The 20456-nt window shown below is 44.2% G+C and overlaps 1 protein-coding gene across 4 annotated transcripts in view; it reads right to left on the bottom strand.

The window, feature by feature from the left end:
- Window positions 1-14456: 14456 nt before the first annotated feature.
- The window catches only part of EXO1 (exonuclease 1), a 32542-nt gene continuing 26542 nt past the window's right edge, over window positions 14457-20456 (bottom strand). The window contains exons 15-16 of one of the 4 annotated variants that reach the window (XM_036355076.1): window positions 19545-19738; window positions 14457-15216 (exon numbers count right to left, since the gene is read on the bottom strand). In XM_036355076.1, coding sequence (XP_036210969.1) covers window positions 15075-15216; window positions 19545-19738 — 336 coding nt within the window. In that variant the 3' untranslated portion in view covers window positions 14457-15074. The remainder of the gene's footprint in view (window positions 15217-19544; window positions 19739-20456) is intronic. The other 3 variants (XM_036355075.1, XM_036355077.1, XM_036355078.1) reach the window with 3 other exon arrangements.

Genomic DNA, 20456 nt, shown 5'->3' with positions numbered 1-20456 from the left:
TATTTTGAAGTAAAAAAACGAAACGGGAACAAAGACAATATTTGTGTTTGCATGTGGCCCGCGGGCCGTAGTTTGAGGACCCCTGGCCTAGTGCGCCAGCGATGAGCCAGCCCCACTGTTCACTGGATGAGGGATCAGCTGCTGAAATAGTCGTCGGTGTTTGCTAGGAATTTAGCAGTAAGGGTGGCACAGGCCTTGCAGGGGTACGGTGCCCCTGAGATACAAGCTCAGGTTGGTGGGCAGGGGTCTGCCTTTCCTCACCCTGGCACCCCCAGAGGGCTTGGGGAGCCGCAGAATAAGGAGCTGCTTCCTTCCTTCCTCCCTTTCCTTCCTTTCCTTCCTTTCCTTCCTTTCCTTCCTTTTCTTTTCTTTTCTCTTCTTTTCTTTCTTTCTCATATTTTTATTGATGTCAGAGAGGAAGGGAGAGGGAGAGAGATAGAAACATCAATGATGAGAGGGAATCATTGATCGGCTGCCTCCTGCATGTCCCACACTGGGGATGGAGCCCACAACCAGGGGATATGCCCTGGCTGGGAATCCAACCCTGACCTCCTGGTTCATAGATCGATGCTCAACCACTGAGCCACACTGGCCCGGCAGGAGCTGCTTTCAATGTTGCCATCAGCTCCGAGTCCTGATGCAAGGCTGGGAGGAGACCAGCAAAGTAAACTCTGCTAGCTGCTAAGGGCTGAGCCTCATTTTAACCCCCTCCACTGATTCCGAGCCAGCCCAGAGGAAAGCTGTCTCAAGCAGCCAAGGGGACACAGCTGTGCAGAGCGTGGGGCTTGTTTGACTCCCGGTTATCCGACAATTGAGCAGCGCCCCCAGGACGAGCCAGAAGCCAGCTGTGAGCCCTCCTGTAACGAAGGAGTGGGTGGAGCCGAGTGTTGCTCTCAGTTGGGAATGAATCCCTTCTTATTTCCGGAGAATTCCGCTCTAGTTCTTCTTACCTTCTCATTCCAGCATCTCGTTTGTGAGGGGTGAGGGGAACCCACACATAGGAATTGGAAGCACAATCCTAGTAGTTGGTGTCAAAAACCAGGGAGTTGGTGGTTGGTGGGTACAGAGTTTCAGTTTGGGAAGGTGAGGAGATGAGGGGTGGTGATCTTTATGTTACAGAGAACCGGAATAAATCAACGCTCAGAGCGTTTGGAGTCACACTTTATTCACCGCGGTGGGCTTAGGGGAAATGAATTCAAATTCTAAGCAGAGCTACAAGCAGACCTTCCCTTTTTATTAAAGAGCCAGACCTGTGTGTGCTTAGCGGTTATCTCGCTGGCGGCCTTGCAAACAACACAGTTCTATCCAATTAAAAAATACACCTGGCCTGGCATTGAGAGGATGGGCGTGTCTAGTCTCTGGGCCTACAGTAGGTCAGACAGCTAAGTTCATCTTCCTCATTATTCAAGCAGGCTAGAAAGCAAAGTTATTTTTTTAGAATAAGAGGCTGTCTAAAGAATAGCAGAGAATTCCAAACAGTAGTTTTACAAAATAGGGGTTAGCCTTCTCATTTATACCACAATGTGAAGATACCTCATGCCAGTGAACTGCTCACTTAAAAAAATTGTAATTAATAAAATAAATGAACATACCGGCCGGTTTGGCTCAGTGGTTGAGTGTCCACCTATGACCCAGGAGGTCATGGTTCGGTTCCTGGTCAGGGCACATGCCCGGGTTGTGAGCTTCATTCCTAGTGGGGGGCGTGCAGGAGGCAGATGATCAATGATTCTCATCATTGATGTTTCTATCTATTTCCCTTCCTCTCTGAAATCAATAAAAATATATTTTAAAAAGTAACATACATGAATTAACAGAGCAGGAAAAAATGGTAATATGGCATTTTTTTAGAATTAAAGATATAATAATAAAAGAAATGAGAGAACCTGCCTACCTCCATCTCTACAGTGTCCCTTGCGTAACAAGAGAGCCCGGAGAACCTGTCTGAAAGGCTGTACCTTTTCTAGCGCCCCCAGTACTCTCGCTCAGATGGGCTCCAAGTGCAAGGCCATCCATCATTAGCTAAGTTTATTCCTAAGCACCTTAATTACTTTCGTTGCCATGGTAAATGCGATTGTTTGTTTAGTTCCTCTTTCTGAGAATTCATTATTGGGGTATGAAAAGGCCATCGATTTCTGGGTATTGATTATGAATCCCACAAGGTCAACCTTGACCTTCACTGAGCCTATCTGTCTTTTTGCATCTATAATAACATATCCTTGCAATGTCTGGGTAACTTGTAACTTCCCTTTTTCTGGACCCCTTGGGGCACAACCTAATGTGCCTGGGCTCCAGGACAGATACCACAAATTCCTTCATTTCCATGTTAATTGTTCCTGCACCCGCCTCAGTGTGTGTCTATCATTTTACTTTTTATCCAATCCCAGCGGTTTCCCTGCTTTGCTTTCTCCCGCCTCTGTAGTCTATCACCCATGGATTTCATGTAACCCACCTGCGTCCCTTTCCTTTGATTGCAATGTAACCCGCCATTCTTGGGAGCATTATCTCAATTCGTTGAGGTTCTGCTTCCCAGCATATGTCGACAGTTTGGCTCAAATAAACCCACAAAAATTCTTAAAAAAAAAAAAAAAATGACCCTGGCTGGTTTGGCTCAGTGGATAGAGCATCAGCCTGGGGACTGAAGGGTCCCAGGTTCAATTCCGGTCAAGGGCACATGCCCGGGGTTGCAGGCTCAATCCCCAGTGTGGGGGTGTACAGGAGGCAGCCAATTGATGACTCTCTCTCATCATTGACGTTTCTATCTCTATCTCTCCTTCTCCCTTCCTCTCTGAAATCAATAAAAATATATAAAAAAATGTTTTTGAATCCTGCTACATTGCCAGATTCACTTAAATCTAGTAGTTTTTAGTGGAGTCTTTAGTGTTTTATACACACAGTATCAGGTCATCTGCAAATAATGAGAGTTTTACTTCCTCGTTTCCAATTTGGGTGCCTTCTGTGTTTTCTTGTCTGATTGCTGTAGCTAGGACTTTCAGCACTATGTTGAATGAGAGTGGTGAAAGCGGACATCATATCTTTTTTTTTTACTCCTCACTGGAGGGTATTTTCCCATTGATTTTCAATAAGAGTGACAGAGAGAGGGAAAGACAGAGAGAGACTTCAATGTGAGAGAAACACATCGATTGGTTGCCTCCTGCATGCGCCCTGACCAGAGCCTGGGCAGAGAGGAGCCTGCAACCTGGGCATGTGCCCTTCACCGGACTGGAACCCAGGACTCTTCAGTCCGCAGGCTGACATTCTGTCCACTGAGCCAAATCGGCTAGGGCTGGACATCGTGTCTTGTTCCTGTTCTTTGGGGAAATGGTTTTAGTTTCTGCCCATCGAGTATGATGTTCACTGTAGGTTTGTCATACATGGCCTTTAGGAAGTTGAGATACGCTCCCTCTATTCCCGCTTTGCTGAGAGGTTTCTTTTTTTAATTTTTTTTTCCTTTATTGATTAAGGTATTACATGTGTCCTTCTCCCCCTCATTGCCTCTCCCCCCCTGTCCCCCTGAGAGTTTTTGTAAAAAAATGGGTGTTGGATTTTGTCGAATGCTTTTTCTGCGTCTATTGATATGATTTTTGTCTTTCAACTTGCTTATGTGATGTGTCACATTTATTGATTCTATCGAATATTGATAATATCTATTGATAATATCGAATATTGTTCCAGCCTTGCATCCCTGGAACAGGTCCCACTCGGTCACGGTGTATGATGTTTTTAATATATCGCTGGGTCCGAATTTCTAATGTTTTGTGGAGGATTTTAGCATGTGTGTTCATCAGGGATAGTGGCCTGTAGTTCTCTTCCTTTTTAGTGTCTTTATCTGGTTTTGAAATTAGGAAAATGCTGGCCTCCTAAAAAAGAGCTTGGAAGTGTTCCTTTCTCTGGGATTTTTTAGAATAATTTGAGGAGTATAGGTGTCAATTCTTCTTTGAATGTTTGGTAAAACTACCCTATGAAGCTACCCGGAACAGGGCTTTTGTTTGCTGGGAGTTTTTTGATTACTGCTGCTTTTTCCTCAGTTGTTATTGGCCTATTCAGGTTTTCTAATTCTTCCTGATTCAGTTTTGGGAGATGGTATTTTTCTAGGAATTTGTCTATTTCATCCACATTATCCAGCTTGTTGGCGTATAGTTGTTCAAAGTCTTTTCTTACAATCCTCTGTATTTCTGTAGTGTCAGTTGTTACTTCTCTGCTTTCATTCTGATCTAATTTATTTGGGTCCTCTTCCTTTGTTTCTTTTTTTTTTTAAATATATTTTATTGATTTTTTACAGAGAGGAAGGGAGAGAGAGACAGAGAGTTAGAAACATCGATGAGAGAGAAACATCGATCAGCTGCCTCCTGCACACTCCCTACTGGGGAAGTGCCCGCAACCCAGGCACATGCCCTTGACCGGAATCGAACCTGGGACCTTTCAGTCCGCAGGCCGACGCTCTATCCACTGAGCCAAACTGGTTTCGGCCCTTTGTTTCTTGGTGAGTCTAGCAGTTCATCAATCTTTTTTTTTTTTTTTTTTTTTAGATTTTTTATTGATTTTTTACAGAGAGGAAGGGAGAGGAATAGAGAGTTAGAAACATCGATGAGAGAGAAACATCGATCAGCTGCCTCCTGCACGTCTACTACTGGGGATGTGCCCGCAACCCAGGTACATGCCCTTGACCGGAATCGAACCTGGGACCTTTCAGTCCGCAGGCCGACGCTCCATCCACTGAGCCAAACCGGTTCCGGCAGTTCATCAATCTTGTTTACCATTTCAAAGAACCAGCTTTTGGTTTCATTGATATTTTGTATTGTGTGTGTGTCTCCATCATTTATTTCTGCTCTAATCTTTATTTTTTCCTTTCGTCTACTTACGCTGGGCATTTTTTTTGTTCTCTATCTAATTCTTTTAAAAAATATTTTAATTGAGCCCTAACTGGTTTGGCTCAGTGGAATAGAGCGTCGGCCTGGGGACTCAAGGGACCCAGGTTCGATTCCGGTCAAGGGCATGTACCTTGGTTGTGGGCACATCCCCAGTGGGGAGTGTGCAGGAGGCAGATGATCGATGTTTCTCTCTCATCGATGTTTCTAACTCTCTATCACTCTCCCTTCCTCTCTGTAAAAAGTCAATAAAAAATATTTTAATTTTGCCCTCGCTGTTTTGGCTCAGTGGATAGAGCGTCAGCCTGCGGACTGAAGGGCCCTGGGTTCGATTCTGGTCAAGGGCACATGCCAGGGTTGCTGGCTCAATCCCCAGTGGGAGGCATGCAGGAGGCAGCCAATCAATGATTCTCATCATTGATGTTTCTATTTTTCCCTTGCCTTCTACCTTCCTCTCTGAAATAAATAAAAATAAAATGGTTTTTTAAAAATTTTTTTAATTTTTATTGATTTCAGAGAGGAAGAGAGAGGGAGAGATAAAACATCAAAGATGAGAGAGAATCATTGATCAGCTGCCTCCTGCATGCCCTCTACTGGGGATTGAGCCGGCAACACAGGCATATGCTCTTGACTGAAATCGAACCTGGGACCCTTCAGTCTGCAGGCCGATGCTCTATCCACTGAGCAAACCGGCTAGAGTTCTTTCTACTAATTCTTTAAGTTGTAGGGTTAACTAGTTTTTTATTAATTTTTCTTGGCTTCATCTTTTTTTTTTTTTATGAGTAAAACAAGAGGGTGTTTTTTTTCATTGTTTAAAGTATTACATGTCTCTTCCCCCTCCAAATAACACCCCCCAAGCCACTCCCACCCGTAAGGGCAGACCCCCACCACCCCGGTGTCTGTGTCCATTGGTCATGCTAATATGCATGCATACAAGTCCTTTGGTTGATCTCTAACCACCCCCCTCCCCTGCCTTCTCCCTGAGGTTGGATGGTCTACTCAGTGCCCCCTTGTCTCTGGATCTGTTTTTGTTCATCAGTTTATGTTGATCATTATATCCCACGTATGAGTGAGATCATGTGATATTTATCTTTCTCCAACTGGCTTATTTCGCTTAGCATAATGCTCTCCAGTTCCCTCCATGCTGTTGCAAATGGTAAAAGTTCCTTCTTTTTTATAGCAGTGTGGTATTAAATAAGAGGGTAATTTAAAAGTAAGAACGTTCCCCTAAGAATTTCTGTGTTGAAAACGGAATGGGGTGGAGATAGTGATCCAACATGCATTATGTTCTTCAAGCATCATCTAGAAATACTTAATAAGCCTGAAGTTATAAATTCCCTTCATCGGTGCTATGCAAAGAAATCTCCACAGATTCATTCCTTCTCTGGTAGTATTTTATAAAACCCCTCGCTTTGTCATGAATATTTAGCTACAGGTTAGGAGGGAAAGAAAAGAATCTTTTTAAAAATTTATTTTTCAGTTAGAGTTGACGTACAATATTATGCTAGCTTCGGGTGCACAGCAGTGATTAGACATTTATATACCTTAGGAAGTGAAGTCAAAAATAATCTCGAATTAAAGATGGCTATTCCTGGTGGAACAACAGAGTTATTGTCATTCACCCCATCGCATGCTTTTATTTTGCTGAATAGAAAGGCATTTTATGTTACTCTATGAATTGATTTTAAAACTTTGAAATTGTTTGTTTTTCAGGGGTTACATTTGGAGCTCAATAGAGCGGCACATAGCCACAACTAAGTAAGAACTTAGTTTTTTTTTTTGTTTTTGTTTTTAATCTTTAAATTCTTTATTAGTTAAGGAATTACAAATGTGTCCTCACCCCCCCCCCCCATTAACCCCCGCCTCCCACTCATGCTCTCATCCCCATGTTGTCCATGTCCATTGGTTTGGCTTATATGCGTGCATACAAGTCCTTTGGTTGATCTCTTCCCCTTACCCCCACCCTCCCCTACTTTTCCTTCTGGGGATTAATAGTCTGATTGCTGTTTCTCAGTCTTTGGATCTGTCCCTGTTCATCAGTCTATGTTGTTCTCTATATTCCACAAATGAGTGAGATCATGTGGTATTTATCTTTCTCTGGCTGGCTAATTTCACTTAGCGTAATTCTTTCCAGTTCCATCCATGCTGTTGCAAAAGGCAAGAGTTCCTTCTTTTTCACCACAGCATAGTATTCCATTGTGTAGATGTACCACAGTTTTCTAATCCACTCATCTGCTGATGGGCACTTAGGCTGTTTCCAAATCTTAGCTATGGTGAATTGTGCTGCTATGAACATAGGGGTGCATATATCCTTTCTGACTGGTGTTTCTGGCTTCTTGGGATATATTCCTAGAAGTGGGATCACAGGGTCAAATGGGAGTTCCATTTTTAGTTTTTTGAGGTAGCTCCATACTGTTCTCCACAGTGGCTGCACCAGTCTGCATTCCCACCAGCAGTGCAGAAGGGTTCCTTCTTCTCCACATCCTCTCCAGCACTTGTTGTTTGTTGATTTGTTGATGATAGCCATTCTGACAGGTGTGAGGTGATACCGCATTGTCGTTTTGATTTGCATCTCTCGTATAATTAGTGACTTTGAGCATGTTTTCATATGTCTTTCGGCCTTCTGTATGTCCTCTTTCGAAAAGTGTCTATTTAGGTCCGTTGCCCATTTTTTTATTGGATTGTTTATCTTCCTTTTGTTAAGTTTCATGAGATCCCTGTAAATGTTGGAAATTAAACCCTTATCGGTGGTATCATTGGCAAATATGTTCTCCCATGCAGTGGGTCTTCTTGTTGTTTTGTTGATGGTTTCCTTTGCTGTGCAAAAGCTTTTTATTTTAATGTAGTCCCATTTGTTTATTTTCTCTTAAGTTTCCATTGCCCTAGGAGCATTATCAGAGAAGAAATTCCTTCGACATATGTTTGTGATTTCGCTGCCTATGGATTCCTCTAGTATTTTTATGGTTTCCTGTCTTACGTTTAAGTCTTTTATCCATTTTGAGTTTATTTGTGTGTATGGTGTAAGTTGGTGGTCTAGTTTCATCTTTTTGCATGTATCTGTCCAATTTTCCCAACACCATTTATTGAAGAGACTGTCTTGACTCCATTGTATGCTCTTGCCTCCTTTGTCGAATATTAATTGGGCATAGTGGTTTGGGTCGATTTCTGGGGTCTCTATTCCATTGATCTATATGTCTGTTCTTGTGCCAGTACCAAGCTGTTTTAAGAACAGTGGCTTTGTAATACAGTTTGATATCTGGTATTGAGATCCCACCTACTTTGTTCTTTCTCAGGATTGCTGCAGCTATTCGAGGTCTTTTTTTTATTCCAGATGAATTTTTGGAACGTTCGTTCTAAATCTGTGAACTATGCTGTTGGTAGTTTAATGGGGATTGCATTGAATCTATAGATTGCTTTGGGTAGTATGGACATTTTGATGATGTTGATTTTACCAATCCATGAACACGGTATGTTCTTCCATCTGTTTATGTCTTCCTCTATCTCTTTTTTCAGTGTCCTGTAGTTTTTCGCATATAAGTCTTTTACCTCCTTAGTTAAGTTTATTCCTAGGTATCTTAATTTTTTTGGTGCGATGGTAAATGGGATTGCTTTTTTAGTCTCCCTTTCTGTAAGTTCACTATTGGTGTAAAGAAATGCCTTAGATTTCTTGGCATTAATTTTGTATCCTGCTACATTGCCAAATTCATTTGTTAAGTCTAATAATTTTTTGATGGAGTCTTTAGGGTTTTCTATGTACAGTATCATGTCATCTGCAAATAAGGACAGTTTTACTTCTTCTTTTCCAATTTGGATGCCTTTTATTTCTTCTTCTTGCCTGATCGCAATGTCTAGTACTTCCAGTACTATGTTGAACAGGAGTGGTGAGAGGGGGCATCCCTGTCTTGTTCCTGTTCTCAGGGAAAATGGTTTTAGTTTTTGCCCATTGATTATGATGTTGGCTGTGGGTTTGTCATATATGGCTTTTATTATGTTGAGGTATGATCCTTCTATTCCTACCTTGCTGAGAGTTTTTATCAAGAAAGGATGTTGAATTTTGTCAAATGCTTTTTCTGCATCAATTGATATGACTATGTGGTTTTTATCTCTCAATTTGTTTATGTGATGAATCACGTTTATTGATTTGCGGATATTGTACCATCCTTGCATCCCTGGGATGAATCCTACTTGGTCATGGTGTATGATCTTTCTGATGTACTGTTGGATCCAATTTGCTAAGATTTTGTTGAGGATTTTGGCATCTATGTTCATGAGGGATATTGGCCTATAGTTCTCTTTCATTGTGTTCTCTTCACCTGGTTTTGGTATTAGGGTGATGCTGGCTTCATAGAATGAGCTGGGAAGTGCTCCTTCTTCTTGAATTTTTTGGAATAGTCTAAGGAGGATATGTTTTAGTTCTTCCTTGAATGTTTGGTAAAACTCCCCTGTGAAGCCGTCTGGCCCCGGGCTTTTGTTTGCTGGGAGCTTTTTGATGACCGCTTCAATTTCTTCCATCGTTATTGGCCTGTTGGATTTTTAGAATCCTCTGGATTGAGTTTTGGAAGATTGTATTTTTCTAGGAATATGTCCATTTCCTCCAGGTTGTCTAGTTTCTTAGAGTTGTTCATACTATTTTTTAACAATGCTTTGAATTTCTGAGGGGTCTGTTGTTATTTCGCCTCTTTCAGCTTCATCTTTCTACCAACAGACCGAGATTGGCCCCGTCCTATCAGAACTATGCAAATTATATCCTCATTTGCATCTATACTGACCAATCATAACCACACAATATGGAAATGTAATTTATATGAAACAGACCAAAATGGGAAATAGGAGCAGGAAAATGCTATTTGTTTATCTATTTATGTATCTATTATTTATTCAGTCATTCATTTATTCATTTATTCTACATTCATTCATCCATCCATTTGCTTATTCATCATCCATCCATCCATTCATTAATTCATTCACTTGTTCATTTATTCATTATTTATTTATGCCTGAGTTGTTTTTGATACCAAAGCAAGTTGAGGCTGTTGGTAATGGGTAACCCTGTTCATTAGTAGTGGCTAAGTTTACATGGTGGGTGGGAAGGGAAATCGTTTCCGAAGGCGGTTAACTAAAGCTGGATAATCCAAAGGCTGAGCTCCGACCCTGGTCTGCTCTCCCGTGGTGAGCAAATGCCTGTCTGCATGGGAGATGGTGGCGCTGAAGGTGGCCCTGTCGCTCTGGGCTCCTGTCCAGAAGCTGTCTCTCATCTCTTCTGCTGCTGCCTGGCTCTCATGTGATTAAGTTGAGGAGTCCCCAGGAGTGAGGACTCTCTGGTTTGGAAGATGTTTAGAGCAGGACTTTTCATCTGCTTTGTTCATCGTTCTTTGCGGGGAGCCCAGAACACGGCCTGGTATAGTGTGCTCACCGTCAGTATGTTTAAATGCTTTCCTGTAGATTCACAATGACTGGGGTGGAGAGTGGCGAGTGCACGAAAATTAGAGGCGCACCTGTATGGGAAAAGGGGGAAAGCGTGGCAAGACTCCCTTGCTGAGGAAGCCACTGATGGCCCCAGCGTCCTATAGTCTGAGGACCTAAGCCTGGCATAGGCTTTTCTTTCATTCCCACTGGATTCAGCTAACCCAGTGGCCGGCAAACCGCGGCTCGCGAGCCACATGCGGCTCTTCGGCCCCTTGAGTGTGGCTCTCCCACAAAATACCACGTGCGGGTGCCCACGTACAGTGCGACTGAAACTTCGTGGCCCATGCGCAGAAGTCGGTTTTCGGCCTGGGCGAGTCTATTTTGAAGAAGTGGCGTTAGAGGAAGTGGGGGGTGTCGGTCTGGCGCAGGCGGGCCGCGGGGTACATGCAGGAGTTGAGTGAGCCAGTCAGGTCAGCAGTCTCAGTGGTTAGTGCTAGTCACGTCCGCAAATCGCACACGGGTGACAAAAGCACCTACTCGAAGCAGAAAGTTACCTGCACTTTTCCAACCGGCTGCAAATCCTACAGGTATTTTTGTCATCCATTTAAGAATTGAAATTATTTTGTGTTGGTGGCGTTATTATTATAAAATGAGGACTTTTTAGCAAAGGCCAGCTTAGGAGGACCCTGATTAAGTTACTAACAATGTACCTACCTGTATAGTTTAAGTTTAAACAATTTGGCTCTCAAAAGAAATTTCAATCGTTGTGCTGTTGATATTTGGCTCTGTTGACTAATGGGTTTGCCAGCCACTGACCTAACCCGCAGCTGGTCGGAGCTGCGGCAGGTTCCCAGGGAGCTCATAACATATCATAACTGCGCCAGAGAAACTGGAGGTTTCAGGCACTGCCCACTCAGCTGTCTCAGTGTCATGTCACTTTTTATGGCGTTCAGCTGGCAGGTGAGCGCTGTAACCCGTGAAGCTTTTCTAAGTCAGCGGCCTTCGCTCACCTGCCTTTGTTCCGAGTGGGAGGCCCTGGATGTGGGGACGCCGAGTCCTCGGCCCCTGGTCCCAGCAGGTGGACGGAGCACTTCCCACCACAAAGCCCCTCCCCGCCCGAAGGGGAGGTACTCTGAGACAAATGCGTCTTTGGTTTTATTGTTTACTTATTTATTGATTCGAGAAAGAGGGAGAAACATTGATTTGTTGTTCCACTTACCTATGCATTCTCTATGGTTTTTTAAAAAAGTATTCTTGATTTCAGAATTGTGAAAATGACATAACCTAGTTTTTTCCTTACATGTCACTTGCTGTTTTTATCCAATATATATTTTTTTCTTTAGAGTAACTTTGTTGACTGTCTTGCTGTTGGCTTGTTTAGGATCAGTCATCTTAGGTACAAGGGCCCATTGTAGAGTTATAAATCTTGTTAAAGTAGGAAGATTTTCTGAAATTAGTGTTTTCTTCAGAGACTCCTATTATCTGCATATTAGACTTTCTGCCCGTAACTTCAACATTTGTCACTTCCTAATCTTAGGGAACTGGTTTTAATCTACTTGTGGGCCTTTCTGGTAGATTTCCATCATCTGTAAAGATGTTATTCTACTGGAGACTCTTTTTAAAAATATTAACTTTGTAAGAGATGAATCTAAAAGCTATTCTGGCCCTGACTGGTTTGGCTCAATGGATAGAGCGTCGGCCTGCGGACTGGGGGGTCCCGGGTTCGATTCCGGTCGGGGGCATGTACCTGGGTTGTGGGCACATCCCCAGTAGATGTGCAGGAGGCAGCTGATCGATGCGTCTCTCTCATCGATGTTTCTAGCTCTCTATCTCTCTCTCTTCCTCTCTGTAAAAAATCAATAAAATATATATATTTAAAAAAAAAATTAAAAAAAAAATAAATTAAAGCTATTCTGTGGTTTATTTTGAAGTACAGTGGGGCCTTGACTTACGAGTGTCCCGACTAAGGAGTTTTTTGAGATACCAGCTGTCTCTCGGCCGATTTTTTTGCATTGAGTTGACAGAGTAATTTGAGTTAACAAGCTCCTTACCGAGCTCAGTCTCGGAACGAATTACTCGTAAGTCAAGGCCCCGCTGTAAAATTTAAGCTGAGAAACATGATTTACAGGAGCTTTAAGCCCTCCCCTGCCCCCGACGGGCTCAAGAGCAGGGTATTCTGCTGAGCCTTCTCGGTCAACTGTCCCCTCTCCTTTAACCTTTCTGCCTCTGTGGTCTCTCTCCTCCTCATTTTTGGCTCAGCTTCCAGCAGTTTGTCTCCTGTGGGCCCCCTACCCTAGAAGGAAGCCTGGGCCAGCCAGTTCCCATGATTCATTTGGACTGGATGGCTTCTGTCTTGCACGCACGCCGCTGGAGGGCAAAGCCTGTCTCAGTGCCACTTCCAGGTGGGCCTGCTGTGCGTGTGGGTGGCTGCTCTAAAGCTCTCCTCTCGGGTGCACTAGCGGCCCCGCTCCGCCTCTGCTCCTGAGCAGGTGCCAGCGCCCGCATGTGTCCTGGTGGCGGTGTGGGACTCAGTGAGACCCGTTACCTACATCTGTCGTCATGCTCATCGGGTTTGATCTGCTTCTGGTGTGGGGATTTGAAGATGGAGGAACGGCTGTGCTGTTGCCATTTCCTCTTCTCCCGCCCCAACTTTAAATGCTTCGAGGCAGCCCCGTTTCAGCCTCACTTCGAGCCCCCACTTTAAAGGGACCTACGTGGTATCCCCACTTGTGAGCTCCTCTGAACTTTTACCCTTGTTGGCTCCTGCCCCTGGAGGAGATGTTAAACTACTTGCCACTAATGCGTTTCCTTGCCTGTCTCTTCTGTTAACCTTTGTGAGTCTATAGTATGTTTTATTCCTTTTGTCCTTCAAGTGGTATTTTAAATGGGTGAGAAGGTAAACATTTGTAGACAGTGTTTGATTCACATTCTTTTTTTAAAATATATTTTTATTGATTCCAGAGAGGAAGAAGAGAAACATCAATGGTGAGAATCATTGATCGAGCCCACAACCCGGGCATGTGCCCTTGACTGGAATCGAACCCGGGACCCTTCAGTCCCCAGGCTAACACTCTATCCACTGAGCCAAACCAGCTAGGGCTGGTTCACATTCTGAATCGCTCTGTAGCAGGAAACATTCATAGAAAATTCAGATTTGCTTGTTCTTTGGATTTTTCTTTTCAGATTGGTTATTTAAAATTTTTTATGCTGTTTCTTACAATGTTATGTTCATTCTGACCTCTTTTAGCCAATAGTCCTCTATTAAGTCTCATTTAAAAATTAAAATATTCTGGGTCCCTATCCTTTATCTTCTATAGCTTAGGTCAGGGGTGGGCAAACTTTTTGACTCGAGGGCCACAATGGGTTCTTCAACTGGACCGGAGGGCCGGAACAAAAGCATGGATGGAGTGTTTGTGTGAACTAATATAAATTCAAAGTAAACATCATTACATAAAAGGGTACGGTCTTTTTTCTTTTTAGTTTTATTCATTTCAAACGGGCCGTAGTTTGCCCACGGCTGGCTTAGGTAATTCTGTAATTTCTTTAGCCCAGCTGGTATGGTTCAGTGGTTGAGCATCGATTTATGAACCAGGAGGTCAGTTTGATTCCCGGTCAGGGCACATGCCCGGTTACAGGGTCCATCTCCAGTGTGGGGCGTGCAGGAGGCAGTCGATCAATGATTTTCTCTATCCCTCTCTTTCTCCCTTCCTCTCTAAAGTCAATAAAAACATATTTTAAAAAAATTTCTTTACATCATGCCAGATCTTCACTTGCACAGCTGGTTCTTTCCAGGTATGTCTATTTCTCTGTAGAGTGTGTATATTATGGACCAGCGGTCGCCAACCTTTTGGACCTCACAGACCACCAGTGGTCCATAGACCACCAGTTGGCGACTGCTGTTATAGACTTTGCAATTTTAGTATCTTACATCACACCTAGGACACTAATTTTAAATATATGTTAAGGAATTTCTAGCCTGTACTTCAAAAAAAAAAAGACATATTTAGACCAAGCTGGTTTGGCTCAGTGGATAGAGCATCAGCCTGTGGACTGAAGAGTCCCAGGTTCAATTCTGGTCAAGGGCACATGTCCTGACTGTGGGCTCAATCCCTGGGGGGGGGTGCAGGGGGCAGCAGAGCAATGATTCTGTTTCATCATTGATGTTTCTATCTCTCTCTCCCTTCCTCTCTGGAATCAATAAAAATATATATTTTTTAAAAAGACATATTTAAAAACAGGCTATTTTGAAGCTTAAGAATATTAATGATGTAAGTAGTAGTTCCTTCCACTGTCAAATGTGTATCCCAACCAAACCCTTCAGGGGTGGGTAGTAAAGGCCTGTCCCGCTGTGCAACGACCTTCACGCCTCCAACTGCCCCTCCCCTCCCAGCAACTTTATTTTCCATTCAACCCCAAAAGACAGAGGCACGTGGAAAATTGTAAAGCTTGGAAGAATTCAGTGATTTCCTCTAGGGTAAGATAATTTACAGAAATGTGGTTTTCCATTTGCCAGTCTTATGCTTGACAATGTAACAGAAATCTTTAGAGTAAATTTTTATAAATTTCTAGCAAACTTGCCTAAATAACATTAAAACTTCCAAAACTGTTAAAAATAATTTCCCTAGTTAGCTTCTTATGAAAATATAAAAAGCTGAACAAAGGAAACAATCACATAGTTCATATACAAAATGTAGTCTATTAAAAAACGTGGCGTAGCTCTAAGAACAAATCTCAGACTGGTACCCGCCTCCCTGCCAAGGGGACTTCACGGGCAGAAAGGCTCGGGGCGGCCCCAGCTGCCGGTCACTGGAATATGGCTCTCTGCACACGCGCACTCTCCGGCTTGTGGAAGATGTCCTCGTCCGTTTCTGGAGTGAGTTGAATATTATCCTTGACTGGAGACAGGGGATCTGGCTTCTTACAGGAAGGAAGCTTTTCAGAATCTCTGCAAAACAGAACAGAATGCCATGAATTTGGTGTCTTTTTTAAAATCTATTTCTTTATTGGTTTCAGAGAGGAAGGGAGAAGGAGAGAGAGAGAGAGAAACATCAATGATGAGAGAGATTCATTGATTGGCTGCACGCCCCCTACTGGAGATCGAGCCTGCAACCCAGGCATGTGCCCTTGGCCAGAATCGAACCTGGGACCCTTCAGTCCGCAGGCTGACGTTTTATCCACTGAGCCAAGCCGGCCAGGGCGAATTTGGTGTCTTTAAAGGGCAGTGATTCCTAGAGAATGCTCTCCCTGGATAAAGTGAAGCATATAAAGAGGACAAGACCCTTTTGTGTGGAATATGCCTCAGTTCATCGTATGCACATCCAAGTTCTCCGAGGACCTCCAATAACATCTGCTTCAATGCCCGCAGGTGTGGGTACATCCAATAAAACCTGCTTCAATGCCTGAATACACACGTGCTAAGGCAGAATGATTCCAATAGAGAAACGAGTTCTTTTCTACCTGGCACCTCAAGTCTTGCTAAGAACCAATGTAAGTGAGGCATGAACAAATGTTTTAGCCCTACTCTTACCCCCCTCCACCCCCATTTTTTGGTATTTTCCACCTCCAGGCACATCATCTTACACATGATCAATTCGCGCCGTCATGCACAAGCGCAAGATGCTCTCAGAGCATCACGGGCCAGTGGAACGCCTGATGCCAGGCGCGGGAAGTTCACTGTCAGGGTTTCCTGCTCGACATCACAGTAACTAAACACCTGCTGCTTGTTGACTTCTTATGGAATGTCAAAAAGATTTACGGTGAAATAAAAAGGCTATCAAAATACAAATGTTCAAGCTGCAAATATGGTGCGGCCAGGTTTTCTCCATATACTTCAACCAAAACAACATACAACAGATGGAACACAGGACAGATACAAGAACCCAGCTAATTTATTAAACTAGGCAATAAAGATTTGCAAACGTAAATTTAGCATTTGTAAAACAACTATGCTATTGGTTTTAAATACTTAATAAGTTTAAAACTATCTTTTAAGTGTCTATTTTAATTTCTAAATGGTTAAATGTTGACAGATGTAACTCAAAGTAATTTGGGGCCCTCAACTTTTAAAAGTATAAAGGGTTTCTGAAGACAGGTGTTTGAGAACTCATGCTCTATGGTTTAATCCTAGACGTTACACAATGTAAAATAGTGAGAACACTGCCCAGCACGTATTTACAGAGTGTTCCCATTTGCACCATTTCATCTGGTTGTGACAACATCTCTATTAGGTAAGGTTTAATCCTATCGCACCCAGGTAATCTTCCTTTGTTTTTCATTGATTTTTTAGCACGTTTGCTTTAAGAACAAGAAAATAAATGAAGAGCGAACCAAGATGGCTACGTAGGTCAACACCCGTACTCGCAGCCTCCCGTAACCACAGCAACGTGACAACGAAAATACAGAGCAACCATCATGCAGAACTGCCCGAAAGCTGGCTGCACAGAAGTCCTACAACCGGAGAAATGAAGGCAGCACCGAGACCGGTAGGAGGGGCGGAACTGGCTGGTCCGACAGCCTCATGTGCCGTTGTGTTTTTTTAATTGGGAGGGAGATGTCCTAAGGAGGCTGCCAGTGAGGCGCAAGGGGTCCCAGCCTAGGGTTCCAGGGCTGGGAAGAGAAGTCCACGCAACTACAGGCTGTAAAAAGCAGGGGGGCTGTGGCTAGGTGACAAGGAGACTAAGGGGAACACTGGGATTCCAGCAAAGGGCTCACGCACACACTTACAGGGTCCCACTTCTTCCAACCTCCAGCGCTGGGGAACCAGGCACATGGAGAGGAACTGGATAGTCTGGCATCGTGGCAGGAACTCGGGGGCGGCTTTCTCCCAGACAGGGGTGCTCACAGTGGCCACTGTTCCTGTGCCGGGACCTCCCCTGTCACAGGGCTGACTGGCAGCCACATCTGAGTCTGTCAGCACACTATTTGCTCTGCCTTGGGGATTCCCTGAGGCCTCACCCACCCTGTTTCCAGTTGCTTTTCCAAATGAATGGCCTGTCCTGGCTCCGGCTTCAGACTTCACTAAAATCTCCCAAACAAATCTCTCAAACAGGCAGCAGCTGGTGTCAAAGGGATCAACAAAAGGCCCAAGACCCAGCACTAGCACCAGCCCGCCTTGTTCCACAGCTGGCCAGGCCTTGCCTGGGCATCTCTAAGCCCAATACCAATAGCAGATCTCTCTGTAGTTCCTGCTGCGTGGCCCCAGGCAGTGGCCCTGGAGCCAGTGCACCCAGTGGACAGCCTTGACCACAGTAGATTACAACTCTACACACCCACATGCGACATACCCACGAGGCAGACTCAGTGAACACCACAGCCCCACTAGCAAGTCCTGCTGCACAGGGGTGCCTCCTGCACAGCAGCTCTCCCCACAGCCTGGCCTGGGGGTCAGCTCCTCCCAGTGACAGCAACAGCCTTCAAGGCTCACCTACAAGACGGGGCGCACCTAGAGTGCCCCCCAGCTCAGGTGACTGGGGGGCTGAGCCATAGGACCTCTACCAATTCTAGGAGACTGAGCAGCTCTACCTAATACATAGAAACAAACACAGGGAAGCAGCCAAAATGGCGGGGACGGGAGGAAGAAAGAGAAGGAAGAAAATATATTGTTCATATATTTTATCTATCAACAATCTAATCTAAAAATCAAAATGAACAATAAATCGAACAAAATAAACTGGTGAATAAAATATAATCAGAGGCACAGAAGCATGGAATGGACTGATGAATCTCGGAGGGAAGGGGGGTGGGTGTGGAAGAGATAACCAAGGATCTTACCTATGAACAGGACAGTAGGGTCGTGAAGGCCTGGGGTGGGGCAGGAACCGGGTGGAGGGGGAATTGGGGGGAAAAAGGACATCTGTAATACTCTCAATAATAAAGATTTAAAAAGAAAAAAGTGAATTGTAAATCAATGTTACTCTGTAGTTAATCTTGTAATCTAACAAGTATTGTAGATATACACAGGGTCAACTCATTTAAAACCATGTTTGCCACATACATTAGAAATCTGGCCAATTCATCTTATAAACTCAGTAATTCCTCATTTTTTTTCAAATATATTTTATCGACTCTCCACAGAGAGGAAGGGAGAGAGAGCCAGAAACATCCACGAGAGAGAAACATCCATCAGCTGCCTCCTGCACGCCCCCCACTGGGGATGTGTCCGCAACCAAGGCACAGGCCCCTGACCGGAACCGAACCCACGACTCCACAGGCCGACGCCCCAGCCACTGAGCCAAACTGGCCAGGGCTCATTTGTTATTTTAATGTATATATGTTTTTATTGCTTTCAGAGAGAAAAGGAGAGGGAGAGAGAAACATCAATGATGAGAATCATTGAGATAATGCCTCCTGCATGTCCCCTATTGGGAACTGAGCCCACAACCCGGGCATGTGCCCTTGACTGGAATTGAACCCGGGACCCTTTGGTCCACAGGCCGATGCTCTATCCACTGAGCCAAACCGGCCAGGGCAGTAATTCCTCATTTAAAAATTATTTTAAGAGAGTAGGAGAGCCAAACCAATTTGGCTCAGTGGATAGAGCGTCGGCCTGCGGACTGAAGGGTTCCAGGTTCGATTCCGGTCAAGGGCATGTACCTTGGTTGGTCGCATCCCCAGTGGGGGGTATGCAGGAGGCAGCTGATGGATCTTTCTCTCTCATCAATGTTTCTAGCTTTTTCCCTTCCTCTGTAAAAAACCAATAAAATATATTAAAAAAAAGGGGGGAGAGGGAGAGACACATCAACTGGTTGCCTCCTGCATGCGCTCTGACCAGGGTCTGGCTGGGGAGGAACCTGCAACCAAGGTACCTGCCCTTGACCAGAATTGAACCCGGGACCCTTCAGTCCACAGGCTGACGCTCTATCCACTGAGCCACACCGGCTAGGGCTCCTCCCATTTTAGATGTGATAATTTAAGGAAACAAAGTGCATTAAACCCAGAAGCACCATTATCTTCCCAAACCCCATGTCTTAACCTTGTTCTCATTACAGTCCTAAGGAAAGAAAGCGGGGACACCCAGGCCAGGAAAAGTAATGTGATTTGCTTAATAAGAGAGAGACCCCCAGAGCCGACTGAGAACTGAGGTTTTTCAGTTTGCCATCTTTTCACTAAAAGAAGGCACAGATATTGCAATTAAATATAGTTGTAGAGAGTCAGCTAAAGGAAATAGGTAAGAGAAAAAGAAGTTGATTCATATGGGAACAGAAAGACTTGGGAGAAGGACTGAAATTGCAGGGGGAAAAATTTATCTTATTTTAAAGTAACAAGACAACTCACTTTTTAAATCCGAAGTTTTTCCAGAGCTCGTTGATCTTCGTCTGCAGCCCCGGCTTGTTCTCGGCGTTGTGGTGTTTCCTCTTCTGGACTCTCGCTGGCCTCTTGCTCAGCCCACTGGCTCTCGCGGGCACTAGCGCTTTGATCTTGGTTGTAGAGAGACTGTCCAGGGAACTAGACCTATACAGCCCAGGAACCTGAAGAATAAACGCCTGTTTTAATACTCCTTTGTTAAAGCAGCTACCTTCAGTTAATTTCAAGCTGTCCTTTATACTCCGGAACAGAAGCATAACATAGGCATCATGTAAAAATGTGCTATTTATAAATATGTACTACAAAAATTATAATTTTAGCAGTTAATACACATAGCACCTAGCACTAAATTCAAGAAGTAAGTGAGCCTCTCTCTGCCTTAGTCCTTCACTGCCTCTAGGCAATCGCTGTCTGCATTGCCGCTCCCCCCTTGTTTGTGGGGATCTGTTTCAAGACCCCAATGGATGCCTGCAGCTGTGGACAGTACCTCACTGTAAATTCTATGCTCTGTCCTATACACACACACACCTATGATGAAGTTTAACACCTTTCCCGTCTACACTAAGCCCTGACACAGCCTGCAGCTGTAACTTGCAGTTTGAGGGGCGACAGCAAAACTAGCACAAATCCCTTTTCCTTCTTCACCGTTTCACAACAGAACATTCGTTGTTGTCATAGATCTGAGCAGCCTCAGCACACAAGTTTTTTCTTATTAAGCTGAGAACATTCACCTCTTCACTTTACAGCTTCTCCCTTAGCATATCTGGATTGTGGTAGTAGCATCACTACTGTCGCGCTTTGGGGACAGGAAGTAAAATAGGGGTGACTTGCACACAATCACTGAGATAACAGGACAGTTGGTCTGAGAGCAGAGATGGCTAC

Source organism: Myotis myotis, unplaced genomic scaffold (genome assembly GCF_014108235.1).
Source record: "Myotis myotis isolate mMyoMyo1 unplaced genomic scaffold, mMyoMyo1.p scaffold_m19_p_21, whole genome shotgun sequence".
Taxonomy (NCBI): domain Eukaryota; kingdom Metazoa; phylum Chordata; class Mammalia; order Chiroptera; family Vespertilionidae; genus Myotis; species Myotis myotis.
This window is presented reverse-complemented; position numbering and strand designations above follow the sequence as displayed.